The sequence below is a fragment of the Muscardinus avellanarius genome (assembly GCF_963383645.1).
Source record: "Muscardinus avellanarius genome assembly, chromosome: 2".
Lineage (NCBI taxonomy): Eukaryota > Metazoa > Chordata > Mammalia > Rodentia > Gliridae > Muscardinus > Muscardinus avellanarius.
This window is the reverse complement of record NC_137787.1, coordinates 138,443,606-138,460,865: the sequence shown is the minus strand read 5'-3', so window position 1 is coordinate 138,460,865 and position 17,260 is coordinate 138,443,606. Positions and strand designations below refer to the sequence as shown.

At 46.2% G+C, this 17,260-nt stretch overlaps 1 protein-coding gene across 1 annotated transcript; it reads right to left on the bottom strand.

The window, feature by feature from the left end:
• Window positions 1-324: 324 nt before the first annotated feature.
• Window positions 325-17,090, bottom strand: SLC25A15 (solute carrier family 25 member 15; the record flags this gene model as incomplete). Its single annotated transcript, XM_080719911.1, has 6 exons — window positions 325-449; window positions 2,414-2,572; window positions 2,960-3,129; window positions 5,416-5,553; window positions 10,606-10,864; window positions 17,036-17,090. The coding sequence occupies 6 exons, from the start codon at window positions 17,088-17,090 to the stop codon at window positions 325-327; spliced, it is 906 nt and encodes a 301-aa protein (XP_080576037.1).
• Between the last annotated feature and the right edge of the window lie 170 nt (window positions 17,091-17,260).

Genomic DNA, 17,260 nt, shown 5'->3' with positions numbered 1-17,260 from the left:
GTACACAAACAGGTTTATGCAGAAATAAAGCCCTGATGGTACTAGATTCAGCCTTTCAAGCTGGGTGTGTAGCCCTGCCAGTCACCTTGTATAATTCCACCAAGGGCAAAAGCAGCAGCCTTTCTATTTTAACACAGTTGTGGGCAGAAGTTATATGATGTAAATTAGAGGTCCTTCCATAAAGTTTAAGACTTTGGGTAGAAGAAGGGAAGATGAAGACAAAATCCCAAGAAATCAAAATAATTCCACGTTGTTCTTGTAGTCTGTGAAGCCCTGAGATGAACAGCAGTCCTCAAACGCTTGGATCAGGCCCACCAGGACACTTCAGTACGCCTCCACCTGGCTCATCATCAACTTCCTGCTGTATTCATAGGCCAAGAAGAGTGACCCATTGGCAGGGAATGCACGAATCATAGTAGGTTTCAGTCCAGAATATAAGGCTGTTATTCCTACAAGACATAAGGACAACTAAAGATTGTGACAATTCCCTGCCCCTGGGATCACCTCACACAGCTGCACAAAGTATATTTGCACTTGCAAATCCAAACAATAGTATAAAAACCCAACAAGTGATGGAAGGGTTTGCTTCCAGGTTTTCTTAAATAGGCTAACAGAAAGAAGACAAGGATCAGGTCCCATGGCAAAGCTGACTGATGCTCAGGAAACCAATTCCATAACTGGTTAACTCCTAGAATACAGAGTGCAGAGCTGAGGCCCAACATGGGTAGGCAGAGGTGGCAGCAGGATTGCCAACACTGACATAGAGACCCATTTCTCAGCGAGCTCCACTCAGCATGTCAATGAGGGCAGAATCAGAGACGGGAAGCACACATACTCTGTAAAACCATAAAGTGTCATTCAAACTAAAGGCCAGTTACCATTCATAATATATAAGATGTCTGTGCTCTTTTTGTGTGTGTGGGTCTTGGGATAAAACTCAGGGGCATTCGACCTCCAAGCTAGACCCCCTGACCTATTTTTTACTCTTTAATTTGAAAGAGGGTCTAAGTAGCGGGGTGTCTCACTAAGTAGCCGAGGCTGTCTGTGAACCGCGATTCTCCAGTCTTAGCCCCCCACCCAATGCTGGGATTACAAGCGTGCGCCACCAGGCCCAGCTTTGTGCTCTATTTACAAATTAAGCAAATTTGTCTCTGTGTAATTGGGCTCTTTTAAAAATCAAAACAAGTTCAAAACCCAAGTTTTGACATGTATAGTAGATGCTGGAAAGACAGGTTTTTACTCACTGCCTGCATAAAGCTGACTTTATACAGACATTACCTAAAGTCTATATCAGTCTACAAAACTAAAAATTTAGAGTGAATCACCTTCAGAAGGCATTCAGTCCACTTCTGATTCCAGAATTCTTAGTATTAAGGATGTTGAACAATTTTTAAAGCCCTTAGTTTAAAGCTCCTGTTAGAAATAATCTTCTTTAATACCTATATTACATAAAACAGGTGGTGCTGACTTCAAAAGATCTATCCCCATAGACAAAGTCCCTAACTGTAATCCCAGCACCTGGAAGGCTGAGACAGAAGGATCACAGGCTCAAGGCCAGCCTCAGCAACTCAGAGAGACCCTCAGTAACTTAGTAAGACTCTATTAAAAAAAAAAAAAAATATATATATATATATATGTGTGTGTGTGTGTGTGTGTGTGTGTGTGTGTGTGTGTGTATGTATGCCGGGTGTGGTAGCGCATGCTTGTAATCCCCATGCTTGGAAGGCAGAGACAGGAGGATAGTGCTGGTTTCAATCCAGCCTCGCTGGCTTAAGAGACCCTGTTTCCAAATAAAAAATATAAAAATAGGTCTGGGAGTGTAACCCAGAGGTAGAAGAGTTTCCAGGAACCCCAGTACCAAAAAAAAAAAAAAAAAATATATATATATATATATATATATATATATATATATATATGTATGAATGTATATATGTATATATGTATGTATATATGTGTGTATATATCTGTGTGTATGTGTGTATGTATATATATGCATGTATGCATGTATATATGTGTGTATATATATACATATAGATGTATACATACATACATATATATACATACATATATATATGATATATGGCTAGAGTATAGCTCAGAGGTAGAACTCTGGGTTCATTTCCTGGTACTGGAAAAACAATCTTTCCAGGGTATATGGAACAAAAAATCCTGACAAGTACCTGACCAAGGGACTAGGAAAAAAAAAAGATTTTTGAACACTGAATATGAAAAGAAGCAAATCAAGGAGGTTGGAAGCAGAAAGCCGCAAGTGTAGATTAACATGCGGTGCTAGAGAAAGGACCGAGGCAGGGAGCAGAGAGCGACCCTACAGCCACGGAACCTCGACTAGCCCGGCGGCGCAGCCATGATCACACAGCACACACCAACTCTGTTTCTGCCTTTACCAACTCACCTTCGTTTTTCACAACACTAAGAAAGGTTCCAATAAACCCAGCCTGTTTTCCAGACATGGAAAGAACCTGAATCCTGGATTTAATACAGTCCACTGGGTATACAGCAAGCCAGAGGCAAATCCCACCGATTCCACCGCTTAACATCAAAGGGACCGGGCCTGGAGAAGAAAAATACAAAGAGCATTTTACCTCAAAAACAGATGTCCTAGTCATTCCCAGAAGCCAGGAGAAATAGGTGATTTCCTAATGGGAAAATAATCTCTGCATTTCTTCTCCCTCTCAAATGGATCCAGACCAATTAACAAATGTTCTCCCAGTGAAGAAGTATGGGATGTTGTGTTTCAGCCTCTGTGCTGAGGATATTACACAGCCCCGGGAAAGGCACAGCAATCTGCTCCCACAGTATTTTTCAGCACCCAGAAACTTCCCAGTGCCAAGGAGACCTCCCACAAGGAGGGGGCGCACAGAGCAGCTAATCCACAGAACCCCACCATCCGAAAGCAGACACCATCACACCCAAATGTTATTAATGCAAACATATTTACCTAGTTCATCCTTCGATCTCCCTGACGCAAAAAACGTTCGGCTCAGTTCATAGCCACCAAAGAAGAAGAAATAGCCCGGTACTTCTCTAAGTAAAGTGCTTGAGAGTCCATGGTAGAAGCCCAGTGGTCCATCTTTCCCAAGGATACTCTTCACAACAGACCAAACCGTACTAGGAGGGGACAGAATGAGACATAGTCACAGCAGACAGACTGAAAACCAGAACAAAAGCTTTCATACCCAATTAACACACCTGATCAGCCAAGAAAGCAAGTGGTTGATTTGGTAAACAGAAGAACTGAGATTTCTAAGAATAAAAGGTATCTTTCTGGAGGAAGCAAAAAATGTCAGAGAAGCATAGATAGTTATTTTATAACAAGTGTGTTAAGTTACTTTCAGTAAAGACATTTTCTTAAAATAAATGCATGTTCCTAGAAGTCACATTATCCAAGATGTAAAAGAGCTACCCATGTTTTCAATAGTAAATGAATGCAAACTGAAATTACAATAAGGAGTCATCGCAAAACTCAGCCAAAATAAAATAACATTGCATTTGTCCAGTCCCTTACTGCCCTCCACTCTGATCTCTTCAATTTTCAGGTGTGTTTTAGGAGAGTTTACTCTGGTGTCTATGCACTGTTTGGTTTTAGTGTAGAGACATGAACAAAGGAGTACATGTTACTTGAAGGCAAGACAAAAGAAATTCTGAGAGCTAAGCTACAGCCCCTGTGATACTGAGTCTAGAAGAACAGGGGTACAGGGAACTCCTCTGAAGTAGATCAGAGCCCTTCTTCCTGATGGTGTGCACGGCTGGCAGACTTATCCCCACTGAGAACAAGGTGAGAAATCACATGCTTGGTGTGACTTAGAGAATCCCTCCCCTCTCAGCGAATCCCTCTCCTCGCTTTGTTCTGAGAGAGCAGGGGGTGAGGCAGGGAGATGAAGGCTCAAACCCTGAGGGCTTCAGAAAGCTCCATCAGGCACTCTCCACCAGCCAGCCCTTCCTGCAGCACTGCTCCCATTGCATAGGCCCCTGTGACAAAGGAGCCCAGCACACAGCACAGTGAGCCTGCCACCCAAGCAAGGTCTCAGCCCAACCTACTGGGCACTCTGTGTGGCCCTGCTACACCTCAAGAACAAAGCCACCCAGCATTGACCTTCCCGCAAGGTGTTCATCTGCCTAAGCCATTTGGATATAGTCATAACTGCCTTTAAGTTACCTTAAATTACCTCGAAGGCACATGGGAGCAGCTTTCTGGTGCTGTTAGCGTTTCATTTCTTAATCTGGGCACTGGTTTCAAATGTCCCCTCATTTTGGGACTCCATATAGCACTGCACATTGAGGATTTTTGTGTGTGATACAGTGTGTGTATTTCATTAAAAAGTTCTCAAGGTTTACCCTTTTGGACCTTGAGGCAATGAATAACAGATTCAGCTGGTTAAAATGAATCTCAAGCATGCAGGAAATGGCACTATTGAAAGCTCTGTTCTTGCTGAAAGGAGACCGATAACTACAAGTGGCCAATCTGTCTCCTGGTCTTCCCTACAGATTTACAGGCATTGAGCTACAACCACAACATCCTCAAGTAGAATTTCAGGCACCCAAACCGGGCGTGGTGGCGCACGCTTGTAATCCCAGCATTCGGGAGGCTGAGACCTGGAGGATCGCGGTTCACGGACAGCCTCAGCTACTTAGTGAGGCCTTCTGCAACTCAGTGAGACCCGGTTTCAAAATAAAGAATAAAAAATAGGGCAGGGGGTGTAGCTCGGAGGTCAAATGCCCCTGGGTTCCATCCCCAGACCCGCAAAAAAAAAAAAAAAAAAAAAAAAAAAGAACTTCAGGCACCCAGATGTCAAGATAAAACGACCAAGGTCTGTGATTAATAAGAATGATAAACTGCTTTCCAATTCAGGTTAAGACATACACATCTCACAGGGTAATAGGAATCTGTTCACAGCGCTGAGGTAGAATGAGCTGGTCACGGTCACTGTGGGGTAGCTATGCTTACAAGGTTTGAATGAATGTTTCTGAACCTGCCCCCTCCACAGGTACATTTGGAGGACTGGAGAAGACAGAGGAGACAAAGAAAGTCACCATTACGATCTGAGAATCCAGACTGGCACTCAGGAAGGCTGGCATTCACGTACACGGCAAAAGTCACCTCCTGTGTCTCCAAATGTGGCTGAGGATCATGCCTTATGCACCCAAAATGGGTGCTAAAAAGCCCTGGGCTTCTCCACTGCTAGGGTATTAAATATCTGCCCAAGGCATCCTGGGGGTAAGGGAAGTTCACAGACAATCCTTTGAGAAGATTATCCTTGACTATCAGGGCAGTGTTCTAGAAACACAATATTTTGATGCAGATTAATCTATTTCCAAATCTGCCACTAACACAGTAGTAAGTGAACAAAATACTCCACTCCACGGCAACCTAATGTTGGGCCCGACAGTGCTTACTTTTGGCTCTTGGCTATCTTCCCTGATGTCTCCATTTCATACATGGTCTGCAGCCGGCACTTCACGAGCTCGGTGGGGCAGAGCACCAGCGCAGCAAAGGCGGAAGCGAAGGACCCGGCCGCCGCGTTCTGCAGGTCACTGAAAGCACACAACGGAGAGGCCTCCTCATCAGAGAGCTGTTCCCGAGTGCTGGCTGCGGTGCAGGAGAGGGAGTGTGGGGGTCGAGGGAGACTGGCACATGCTGGTGCATCTAAGGACCAGCGTCTGCGTGACGGTGCTAGGAATCCAGCCCAGGTCCACCCAACTGCCACAGCCATGTCAAGTTGGTGTTTTTCTTTTTTTTGGCAGGGGAAGAGGGGGAATACTTGAGATTGAATATAGGGGCAATTCTATCTCCAAGCTACATCCCCAGCCTGCTTGCTTGCTTGCTTGCTTTTTTTTGAAACAAGGTCTTGATAAGTTGTTGAGAGACTGGCTAAGTTGCTGAGGCTGGTCTTGAACCTGTGATCTGGTCTCAGCCTCTCAAGTATGTGCTACCATACGTGACTCATGCTGTTTTCATTAGGCACAGTGCTGTGCTTGAATGATTGTGTTCCACCCCGAGTTCATGTACCCCTCAGCGTGTATGTGTTTGGAGAAGGGAGAGGGATCCTTGAGAGGCAACAGGCAGAGAGGAGGTCATGAGGGTGATACCTTCGTCTCAGGACTAGTGACTCTACAAGAAGGGACTAGAGTTTGTGTGAACTCCTCCCCCCCCCCTTCCCCTCCCTCCCTATGTTAAGATAAAGCAATCTACGAGCCAGGAAGCAAGCCCTCACCAGACAACCTCCTGGCACCTTCATCCTGGACTTTCCAGACTCAGAACTGTGAGAAACTTGTTATTTAAGCTACTCCATCTACTATACTGTGCTAAGACACAGCAATACAATACAATACAAGCTAAGACACAGTGACATACAGAACAAAGCCAAAAAAACCTGAAGGAGAGGGGGGAAAATTACCACCCCAAACAAGCACTACTAATACTTCAATGTATTCACCAATAAGAACTAAATAAAATTAGGTTCTGAGGCTGTCCTTCCTGCCCCAAGTCCAGCCTGGAGCACCCAGACATGCAATGGAACTGCCACAGATGAAAGTGCAGAATAAATGTTCAATGAGAAGTTCCTGCAGCCGGGTGTGGTGGTACACACTTGTAACTCCAATATTTGGGAGGCTGAGACAGGAAGATCACAAGTTCAAAGCCAACCTCGGCAACTTAGCAAGGCTCTCATTAATCTAGTGAGACCCTGTTCGAAATAAGAAATAAAATTGGCCTGAGGGTACAACTCAGAGGTATAATGCCTGTGGGTTCAACTCTCAGTCCCAAAAAAAAAAAAAGGTTCCTGCAAAAAGATGATTTCCCATTTCAGCTGATGACCTCCTGCTACAATCTGAGTGGTCCCCAAAGGTTCACGTGTTGAAGTCTGGTCTCTAGCCTGGTGGTGTTGAGCTGTGGATGAGTGGAAGGTGGTCAGATCACTGGGGGCCCTTCTGCCCTCGGAAGAGATTAATGTAGTTCCTGCAGGATTCTAGTTAGTTCTCACAAGAACAAACTTGTTATAAATAGAGCAAGCCTCTGCATCTCTGGCTTCCTGGACACCGTCTCTTCCTCTCACACAAACTTCCACCATGACGCTATCTGCCTCATTGTAACATCGCCAGGAGACCCCACAGGAGCTGAACAGATGTGGTATGGAGCTCTTGAGCCTCAGAAACTGTGAGTTAGATAACCCTCTCTTCTTTATACATCATCCAGCCTCTGGTATTGTATAGCAAGAGTGGACTGCAATGCCTCCTCAGCCTCAGAAACACAGGGACAGAGTGCCTCCAAGGTGGGCGAGGCCAGTGGAAGTCTGCATACTCAGGGGGTTTAGGTGAAAGAGATAAGCTGGCAACATCAACTAGACAGAGAGATGAGTGCACACAAATACAAAAAGAGAAGCCACAGTCAGCAGCAGGGCTGTGAAACTAGAATCCAGTGAAAGTTCAAGGAGGTAAAGTCTGAGCAACTTTTTTCAGAAAGTCAGAAAGACTTCTCTGAGAAGTCACAGGGATCATAAAAGAAACCCCCAGCCGGGTGTGGTGGCATGTACATATAATCCCCAGACTTGGGAGGCTGAGACAGGAGGATTGCAGGTTTGCAGCCAGCCTCAGGAACTTAGTGAGGTCCTCTACAACTTGGTGAGGCCCTGTTTCAAAATTTAAAAAATAAAATAAAATAGGGACAGGGGTGTAGCTCAGAGAATGCCACTGGGTTCAACCCCTACTACTTACTACCAAAAAAGACCCCTTGCAGCTCTGGAGAGTGTCTGTGGCATTTGGGGTGGTGCAACCCTTCACTGGGCAGGAAAGACTGGACTGGCTCCCTGATTACCCATTAAGTGCGTCTTCTGCGGTTGCTAGACAGCAAAGACCAACCACCCTTACAGAGGGCAAAAATGTTCCCAAGGGGACCTACCACATTTGATGACCCTAAAGGCTGGCTAGTATCAAATGCTAATATAAAATCAAGGCCCCTCCAGTCTTGGCCCTGTTTTCCTGGCCCCTGGTGGCCAGATCCAGGCCTGAACTGGCCTCTGGCATAGCAGGTCTCAGGAGAGTTCTCTTGGTGGGGGCTTTCTTTCAGCAGGAAGAAAGACTTCCTTGCAGCACAGACTTCCTTTTGACCATAGAGAATTCAGCCTAAGACCCTGAGCAAAGGAGAGCTAGCCAGGCCCATAGGTGTGCACACGTGCCTTCAGGTGTGCAGGAGCGTCCGCACTGCTCACTGCGCTCCCCCTCCTCATGTCATTCCCTTTGGTTAAAAAAAACCAAAGCTTAAAACACTTTGTTGTCTTTTAGGCAGCCTGTAGATCAATGTTTGGTTTCCCTCAGGGACTCTCTGTCAACCTGCTGGCAGGTAATCTTCAATTAGGGTTATTAACCAGAGACTGCCAAGTTTGCCGGAACAAAGGTAGCAGTCAATAAAAGTGGAAGTCGATAGAAGCTCGGGTGCAGGGATGGCTCAGACCAACACTGAGCACCACATTGTGCAAGAACGAGGACAGATCAGACTGCAATGGACTTTGGCTTTCCAATAAATACTATCCTCCACTAGTGCGCAAAACGAGACGTGTAGGCCCCAGGTTCTACGTGCAGCATAAACGTGTAGAATGGAATTGAAGGGTCACTAGGCGTAAGATGGAGTTTTGTAAGAATCATCTGTTTGTCATCTATTCAGCAGAAAACATAACCTGAGCACTTCTGCTGCGTAAGACCTGGTTCAGCCAAAAGTCAGGCAGAACAGCACTCTAGTTATGATGAAGCTGGGAACAGACAAATATTTACGATGTGATTGCAGAAAATCACAGCAGGTTCTCACAAGCGGTTCTTTCCTTTCACCCCTTTGGTAAATCCTCTCTCTAGATCCAACCCCTATAAAACATTCTAGAGCCCGAACTGTGGCCTAGCAGAAAGAAGACTGGGCAGAGAGGAGCTCATGCCACATGGGCTGCAGTCCTTGGCTAGAAATGACCTGTCAATGTTCTGCACCTCAGCTTCCCCATGCCTAGACAGATGAGGACACCTGCTCTGCTCCTCTCACAGAGTCTTGTTGAGGGCCATGCAGACATGACATGCAGGCCAGGATTTAGAAGACTCTAGGCACCATTTCCCCAGGGACATTCTACTTCTCTATTTTAATTTTGAAATAGGGCCTCGCTACGTTGATGACAGTCTCACTACTTGTTGAGGCTGTCTTTGAACATGCAAACCTCCTGTCTCAGCCTCCCAAGTACTGGGATTATATGCGTGCAACACCACGCCCAGCTTACTAAAGAACTTTTAAGCCACAAATTAAATGCCACATAAACTACCTGAAATAAACAAGCCCAGCGTGATTCTCCATGAGAGAGAGACATGAAGCACCCCAGCCCTCCCTGGGGGTGCAGACTCAGGCTTCTGGTGATAGCACAGGAAAACACCACCCCACAAACCACGTTATTCCCCATCAGAAAAGTGCTGTGCCTATAACAGTCTTCACTCATTCGCTGTCTGAGGAATGTGGAGGGGCAGGCAGAGACAGATCCCTCCCAGTTTTGCTCACAGAAAAGTTGGAAATCACTGTCTATGGTGCTTGGAGCAGAAGGCCCACTCTGCTCAGAGCACCTCATGCGGGTGCTCACTGTTCCCCTGGCCTCTGGCCCACGCTGTGCTTCACTTAGGAGGCTAAGGGAGAACCAAAGCCCAGGTCCCCATCCATGGACTGTCTCTCCCACAGGAGAGAGCACTCTGCTCATCTGAAACATATGCTCTGGAAGGCACACAAACACCAGGGCAGTTCCTCCCCAGCGGCGGGCCATGAGCAAGTCTCCTTTGCCAATGTCTATGTCCTCCTCAAGGTTTATACCATAACAACATATGACATCATAAAAAAAAAAAGAAAGCTGCCATGGTGGCACAGGTCTATATTCCCAGTACTCAGGAGGCCGAGACAGGAGGATCACAGGTTTGAAGCCAGCCTCAGCAACTGAGTTAGTCCCTCTGCAACTTAGCAAAACTCTGTTTCAAAATAAAAATAGAGTTGGGGTGTGGCTCAGAGGCAGAATGTCCCTAGGTTCATTCCCAGTACCACACACGCACAAAAAAATATATATGATCATAGAATGGTGGTTTTTTTAATTTTTATTTATTTATTCTGCAGGTACTGGGGATGAAACCCAGGGGCATTCTACCTCTGAGCTACATCCTTGGCCCTATTTTTTTATTCTTTATTTTGAAACAGAGTCTCACTGAGTTGCAAAGGGCCTCACTAAGTATACCTAAGGCTGTCTGTGAACCACTATTCTCCTGTCTCAACCTCCCAAATGCTGGGATCACAAGCATGCATCATCACACCAGGCTACAGTGTTTGTTTGTTTGTTTGTTTGTTTGTTTGTTTGTTTTGGTGATACTAGGGTTCCTGGAAACCCTTCTACCTGCGGGCTACACTCCCAGACCTATTTTATATTTTTTATTTGGAAACAGGGTCTCTTAAGCCAGCAAAGCTGGCTTCGAACCAGCATGATCCTCCTGTCTCCGCCTTCCAAGCGCGGGGATTACAAGCGTGCACCACCACACCGGGCCTACAGTGTTTTTTTAAAAAAATGCCGTGTCAGCCTCCCAACTCACCTCAGCTTCGCCTGCCTGTCCAGTCCTACGACTCTCCTCACCACCTGCTGGCAGAAGCCATAGCACATGAAGAGCACGGAGTTCTCTGCAATGTTGGCGATGAGTGCTGGGCTCGTGCCCTTGTAGAAGCCGCGGAGGCCCACCTGGGAGTAGGTCTTCAGGCAGCAGTCAGTGAGGCCCCGGTACAGATCAGGGAAGGTCTGCATCTTCACCTTCATCGTGTCGAAGGGCTGCCCGGTCAGCACACATGCCGTGCCACCTACAAGCAAGACAAGTCTTCCTAGCACAAGAGTGCATTTCTTTCAGCTTCCAAGGCACAAGGGCCGGGTGGCCCACCTCCACAATGACCTCCGCCTCAGCTCCTCCTGTCCCTGTCCCACCAAGACTTCTGGTTTAGTCCAGTTAACAACTTACAGAGGGTCCCAGCTGTGCCTGGCACCCACATCCCATCCCAAAGGGGCTCCCACTCAAGGGGAGAGCCATGTGCCCCACAGTCGAGGTTCCAAGCTGCCCAGGCCAACAGGGCCAGAGGGACATGGACTGGAGCCTGGCTTTCTGTGAGGTCATAGGCAGGAATGCAACCTCCCAGGCCTATATCAAAGCTGGTGGGAGGTTAAATAAAAATGGAAAAATGGAGGAGATGGTTTAACATGGCACCTGCTATACAAGTGGTTAATACACAGCGTGCCTGTGTGTGAGACAGAAGCTATACAGAAGGGAGGGGAACCTGGGAAGCAACTATTATTCTTCTTTGCCTAGTGCCCCATGGTATGATGATGATCAGAAAAATAAGAGAGCCCTCGGTACCAGATGGAAACAGGAGCCTGGTTAATTAGTCCCTGAAGAGCTAAATATTTGATCCTATGGAAAAACCTCTTTAATTTTAATTCTACCAATTAGTGATTTGTATTTAGATAGGTAATGGACTGAAATTTACCTTTGTATGGCATACATGAAGTTTACCTGTGCTCAGTATAAATCCTTTATGTGCTTTTGTACTGTAAGAATACCAAATATACAAAGTGAAAATTGCACTGGATTGCTCCAGTAGGAATCCTAAATATAAGGAATGCAACAAGTTCTAACCACCCCAATAGCACCAACATTTATGGAGCTGCTACTCATTAACATTTACCATCCTTCTGGGACTGAAAGTCTCCATGTCTCAGATGTTCCCTGCTTATGTTAGGAAATAGCGCCAGCAAGCCAGGCGTAGAGGCACATGCCCAGAATCCCAGTACTTGGGAGGCTGAGATAAGAGGATCACAGGTTCAAGGACAGACTCAGCAAGTCAGCAAAACCCTCAGCAACTTAGAGACCCTGTTTCAAAAAAAAAAAAAAGGTGGGGTGAAGCCAGGCATAGTGGTACATGCTTGTAATCCTAGTACTTAGGAAGCTGAGACAGGAGGATCACAGTTTGAGGACAGCCTCAGCTACTTAGTTAGGCCTTCTGCAACTTAGTGAGAACTTCATTTCAAAATAAAGAATAAAAAATAAGGCTGGGGGTGTGGATTGGCAGTAAAATGCCCCTGGTTCCATCTCTGGTATCACAAAAGGGGGGACTGAGGTGTAGCTCAAAGGTAGAATGGCCCTGGGTTCAATCTCAAATACCATTAAAAAAATGGAAAGAGCACCAGCATGTGATGCTGCTGCTAAAGCTTCATTAAAATTAAAGAAAAGGGCACATAAAATACTTAAGAACTAGAGTTTCATCAGCTTCCTAACTTTGATATGATATAGCTATTCCCTCTAAGTTGTGAAAAGGAGACCTGGGGTCTGGCCACTGATAATGACTCCATTACTTAGTGGCAGATAAACTGACATTTCTTTTCTTTCTTTGTGTGTGTGTGTGTGATACTGTGGATTGAACCCAGGGCTACAAACCAGCCCTATTTTTTTTTTTTTTTTTTTTTTTGTGGTACTGGGGTTCCTGGAAGCCCTTCTACCTCTGGGCTATACTCCTAGACCTATTTTTACATTTTTATTTGGAAACAGGGTCTCTTAAGCCAGCACACGCGGCTGGCTTCGAACCTGAGCGATCCTCCTGTCTCTGCCTCCTAAGCGCGGGGATTACAAGCATGCGCCACCACGCCCGGCTCCAGCCCTATTTTTTTTATTACCCTTTATGAAACAGGGCCTCACTAATGAGCTGAGGCTGGCTTGCAAACTTCAATTCACCCACCTCAGCCTCCCAAGTACTGGGATTACAAGCATGCACCACTATGCCCAGTTTATAAACTGACATTTCTGAGGACTGAGAACTGTCTGGTCTCTTCTTTGAAGCAACCAAAAAAGTACAATCTGTTATCCTACCACCACCATTCGCTTCTTCTGGGGGAGTAATGATTCACCTCCACTTTGTCTTGCCAAATTTCTCCAGTTCTGAATTTGTGGAATAAAATTTATTATGATTTTTTCTATAATTAATTTAAAATGTTCTCTGCTAGGCACTGCTAGACTAAAATGAGATCGAAAGTACAGGAAAGTAATCTACTTATTCCAAAAGAAGGTGTGACTGTCAGAATTTTTAATCTCAATATTCTAGATGCAGATAAGTGTCATAAAGCCTTTAATTCAGCACATGAATACTTGAGCTGGAGAGTTTCCACATCTGAATTCCACCAGCCTGAGCAATGCCAACATTGCCAAGCTACAATCAGGCATCCGCTATGTACTCATTACAGCTGCATTTCCAATGAGAAGGCGAAGGCTTATGAACATCCAATTTAACTCCTGCCCTGCAGCCCTGGAGAAGCACTTGCTTCCTGTGTAACGTAGCCCATAGCACGGGGTTTCACCTCCTAGAAGTGAAGAGTATTCAGAACACCAGCACCAGAGGCTTAGACCCACACCTGGCAGGTTCTCAGAGTCCTATTTAGTCAATAGAGCCAGGAACAACCACAGGGATAAAATATTTTGCTACCTGCATAGAAATCAGACTTCTTACCATGTTATTCTGCTGGGAAGACAAGTGAAAACAGCCTCTATGTCTTTTGGGGTGCCACTGGTGGTCCTGCACCTCCTTCTGAGAAAAGAGTGCTTGCAAAAGGTGTGCATGCTGCCAGGCCTTCATATACAGGCAGCTAAGGACTGAAGTGACCAGTCAGGACGGGGACAGTGTCATCAGGGAAAAGACAGCTTGCAGGGAGGACAGGCAGGTAAAACTCATGCCTCTCAATCAATGACAGTACATGCCAAGGAACTGTATAGTTTTTTAAGATCTCCCACCAGGAAAAAGTTTGTAAATTGTTTTCCATTTTGGCACCTGAAAAGATAAAGTTCACAGATCTAAAATATTGCATCCCCAACAGTATGTTGATAAGGTGTGTTCAACGGAGCCACGAGCACAGGAGCTACGACAGGATGTAAAGATGTGAAGCTACTGCCTCTTAAAGTACTACCTGGCTGCCCTTTACGGTGACCTGGGCTCCATGCTGCCTCCCTTCAGTAGTTACCCAGTGATCTATCTGCATGAAATCCTCTCCATCCTACCTGCCTCCCGCTCTAGCTCCATTCCTGGAATCTCCCCTACAGTGAATGCAGACAGCGATAATGACAACCTCTTGGCACTTCAGAGAAGTGCTGGAGCACACCTATCTGGCAGCAGCTTTGTTTAAAAGAAAAAGGAGCAGCACAGAGAACACATCCATGCTCTGCCCATGTCCTCAGACCACAGCCCGCTCTGCACTTCTGATGAACTGCTTCTGTGGGTGGGCTGTGGTCATGAAGCACTAGGGTTCTCTGCTCCTGGCAGAAAAATCCTACAGTCCAGCAGCTCACACGTCCATCGAGCTGAGGCTGCAAAGAATCCAAACTATCCCACACCTCCTGGAAGACTACAGATCCACTGGGCAGCACTAAAACAGGTCACCAACACTGGAAAAGGAGCCAGAAAGCCAAATCCTGGCCCTGACACCACACCATCCAGCTGCGTGCCTTCAACAAATCCATCATCCCTCTCTGGGGTTCTTTTCTAGGTAAACAGTGAGCCTTAGAGCTAATGATCTCTAAAGATCATCTTGCTCTGTCATTCAAAGGCTTTGGGGCCCTCGAAAGTGGGACTACTGCTTCCTGTGCACACTCCGGGTGGCTCATGGTAGAATGGAGGTCCTTATGTCACTATTGAGCATCTCCTTGCCCAGACAGGCCTCGACCCATAGAGCCCCTGCCCTGCCAAGGAGCCTGCTGTCCTTGGAACCTACAAAACATGGCACCTCTGCATTGGGATGGCTCTGTGTCTCTGATCACACAGTAAAATACTTATCCACCACTGGCGGGAACATTAACTGTCAGCATGTATAAGGGCCCAACACCTGTTAGCATAATTTTTTTTGGGGGGGGGGGGGTACTGGGGGTGGAGCCCAGGGGCTTTCTACCTCCGGGCTACACTCCCAAGCCTATTTTCTATTTTATTTGGAAACAGGGTTTCACTAAGTTGCTGAGAGCCTCACTCAGTAGATGAAGCTGGCTTTGAACCTGTGCGATCCTCCTGTCTCAGCTTCCCAAGTGCGGGGATTACAAGCATGCACCACCATGCTTATAATCCCCGCCAGTTTAGCATAATTTTTAAAAACTCCCACCAGCTAATGTCTTCTAAACCAGGCTCCCAACAATGCTGTTGCAATTCACAGAAAAACTTAAGTGTAGTGCCCAAATACCTGAATTCACACACACATGAAAGGGTAAGCTTTCTAGTTCTATCACAATCCATGCTGGATCTTTAATAGACTGACTGGAGGACATAAAATGCCAAAAGTTAAGAATCTCTTGTGTGGTTAAATACCCTCCTACTGCAAACACCAGAATACCAGTGCTTTCCTGGGTAAGAGCCAGAGGCCAGTAGATGATCATTCTCCCAGTCAGTGTCCCTCACTGCAGCCTAGGGAACAAGGGGAGGTGACAGTGCCCAGGGGACTAGGGAGCTGCAGCTCTCTTCCACAGAACATGGCCCCAAAGCATGCGGGTAAGAGACCAGACTTTAGTTAGGCCTGCCAGTCCGAATAGAAGACACCTTGTGGTCTCTAACCTGGGACAGAGGCCCTTGCCCCAGGCTCCTTATCAGTGTCTGCAATACTCTCTCTCCAGCCTTACTCATTAGCCTACTTTGGACGACCTTTGGATCAAGAAAAAGTACTTTGTTCTTCTCTAAACAAGGATTGCTTTTCTGCAACTGAACAAAGGACAGGGTGAGAGGCAACAGACCCTAATCACACTTGATCTGTCAACTCAGGAGGTCCCACTGGATAAGCACTGGGCAACCTGTGCCTTTAGCCTCCCCAGCCACCGAGTGGCAAGCATTTTGAGAATCCGCATGCAGGGCCAAGGTGATCTTCCTAACAAGTGGCCTGCGCCAGCACTGGCTCCAGTCTGCCCTCATGCTTATCTTGGTTGACCATTCCGAGCAAATCCCCTGACCAATCCTTTCCCTTCACTGGTTTTAAGAAACAGTAGGATATCAGTATCATTTCTCTTTTTTATTTTTTTAATTTTTGCAGGTCTGGGGATGGAACCTAGGGGCATTGGACCTCTGAGCTACACCCCCTGCCCTATTTTGTATTCTTTATTTATAAAGAGGGTGTCTCACTACATTGCAGAAGGCCTAAATAGCTAAGGCTGTCTGCGAACCATGATCCTCCTGTCTCAGCCTCCCAAATGTTGCATGTGCCACCACGCCCAGCTCTATTTGTTTTTATTATTCTTTATTTTGAAACAGGGTCTCACTAAGTTGCAGAGGGCCTCACTAAGTATCTGAGGCTGGCTGCGAACCTGCGATCCTCCTGAGTACTCTTCTTCCTTTCCCAGCCTCAATAAGAAAACAGTAACCGAGCCAGGTGTGGTGGCACACACCTGGAATTTCAATGCTTGGGAGGCTGAGGCAGGAGGATTGCAGGTCCAAAGACAGCCTCAGCAAACTAGTGAGACTCTCAGCAACCTAGCGAGACCTTGTTTCAAAACAAAAAATAAAAGGAGGGGGTGTAGCTCAAAAGTAGAACGCTCCTGGGTTCAATCCTAGTACCAAAAAAAAAGAAAAAAGAAAAAGCAGTAACTGGCTTTTCCTGGAGTGATGGCACAGTGTTATTACTATACTACAGTGTTACTGCTGTACTACAAAGGATCTGAATACTGCCAAGTTGGGATGGAGTCCAACATCACCTGCATATCTTACCCATGTGACAACATCCAAGTGACTTCATCTCTGGGCTACGTCTTCCAGCAGAACTGGGGACAGTCCCACCGTCTAACTCAAAGTTTTAATATGACAGATACTACTTTACCTTCTGCCATGCTCTGAACAATATTGCACTTTCAATAAATGGATTCACTCTGAGGCTAAGTGTATTACTTCTTGGGCGACAAAGGGAATATTTTCATATCACTTTCACTTGATCTTGCTGAGAAGGTTAGAGAACTGGGTTTTCCCAGGGATTACCTGCAGCCCCCGCCGTGAGGTCGATGGCAGCTTGGATGGCAGGATTAGACTTCATGGTGCCACTGGGCTCTGTGCAAGGCAACTCTCAAGAGCTTAATTAAGATGGGCACCACATATCCCTGAGAGGAAAAAAGAGTTCACCATTAGCCCGGCCTCTGCAGAGCCCATTCTTTACACCCCTGCTCAGTAACTGAACCTGAACTTCCCAGAGCTGGGCAATGTGCT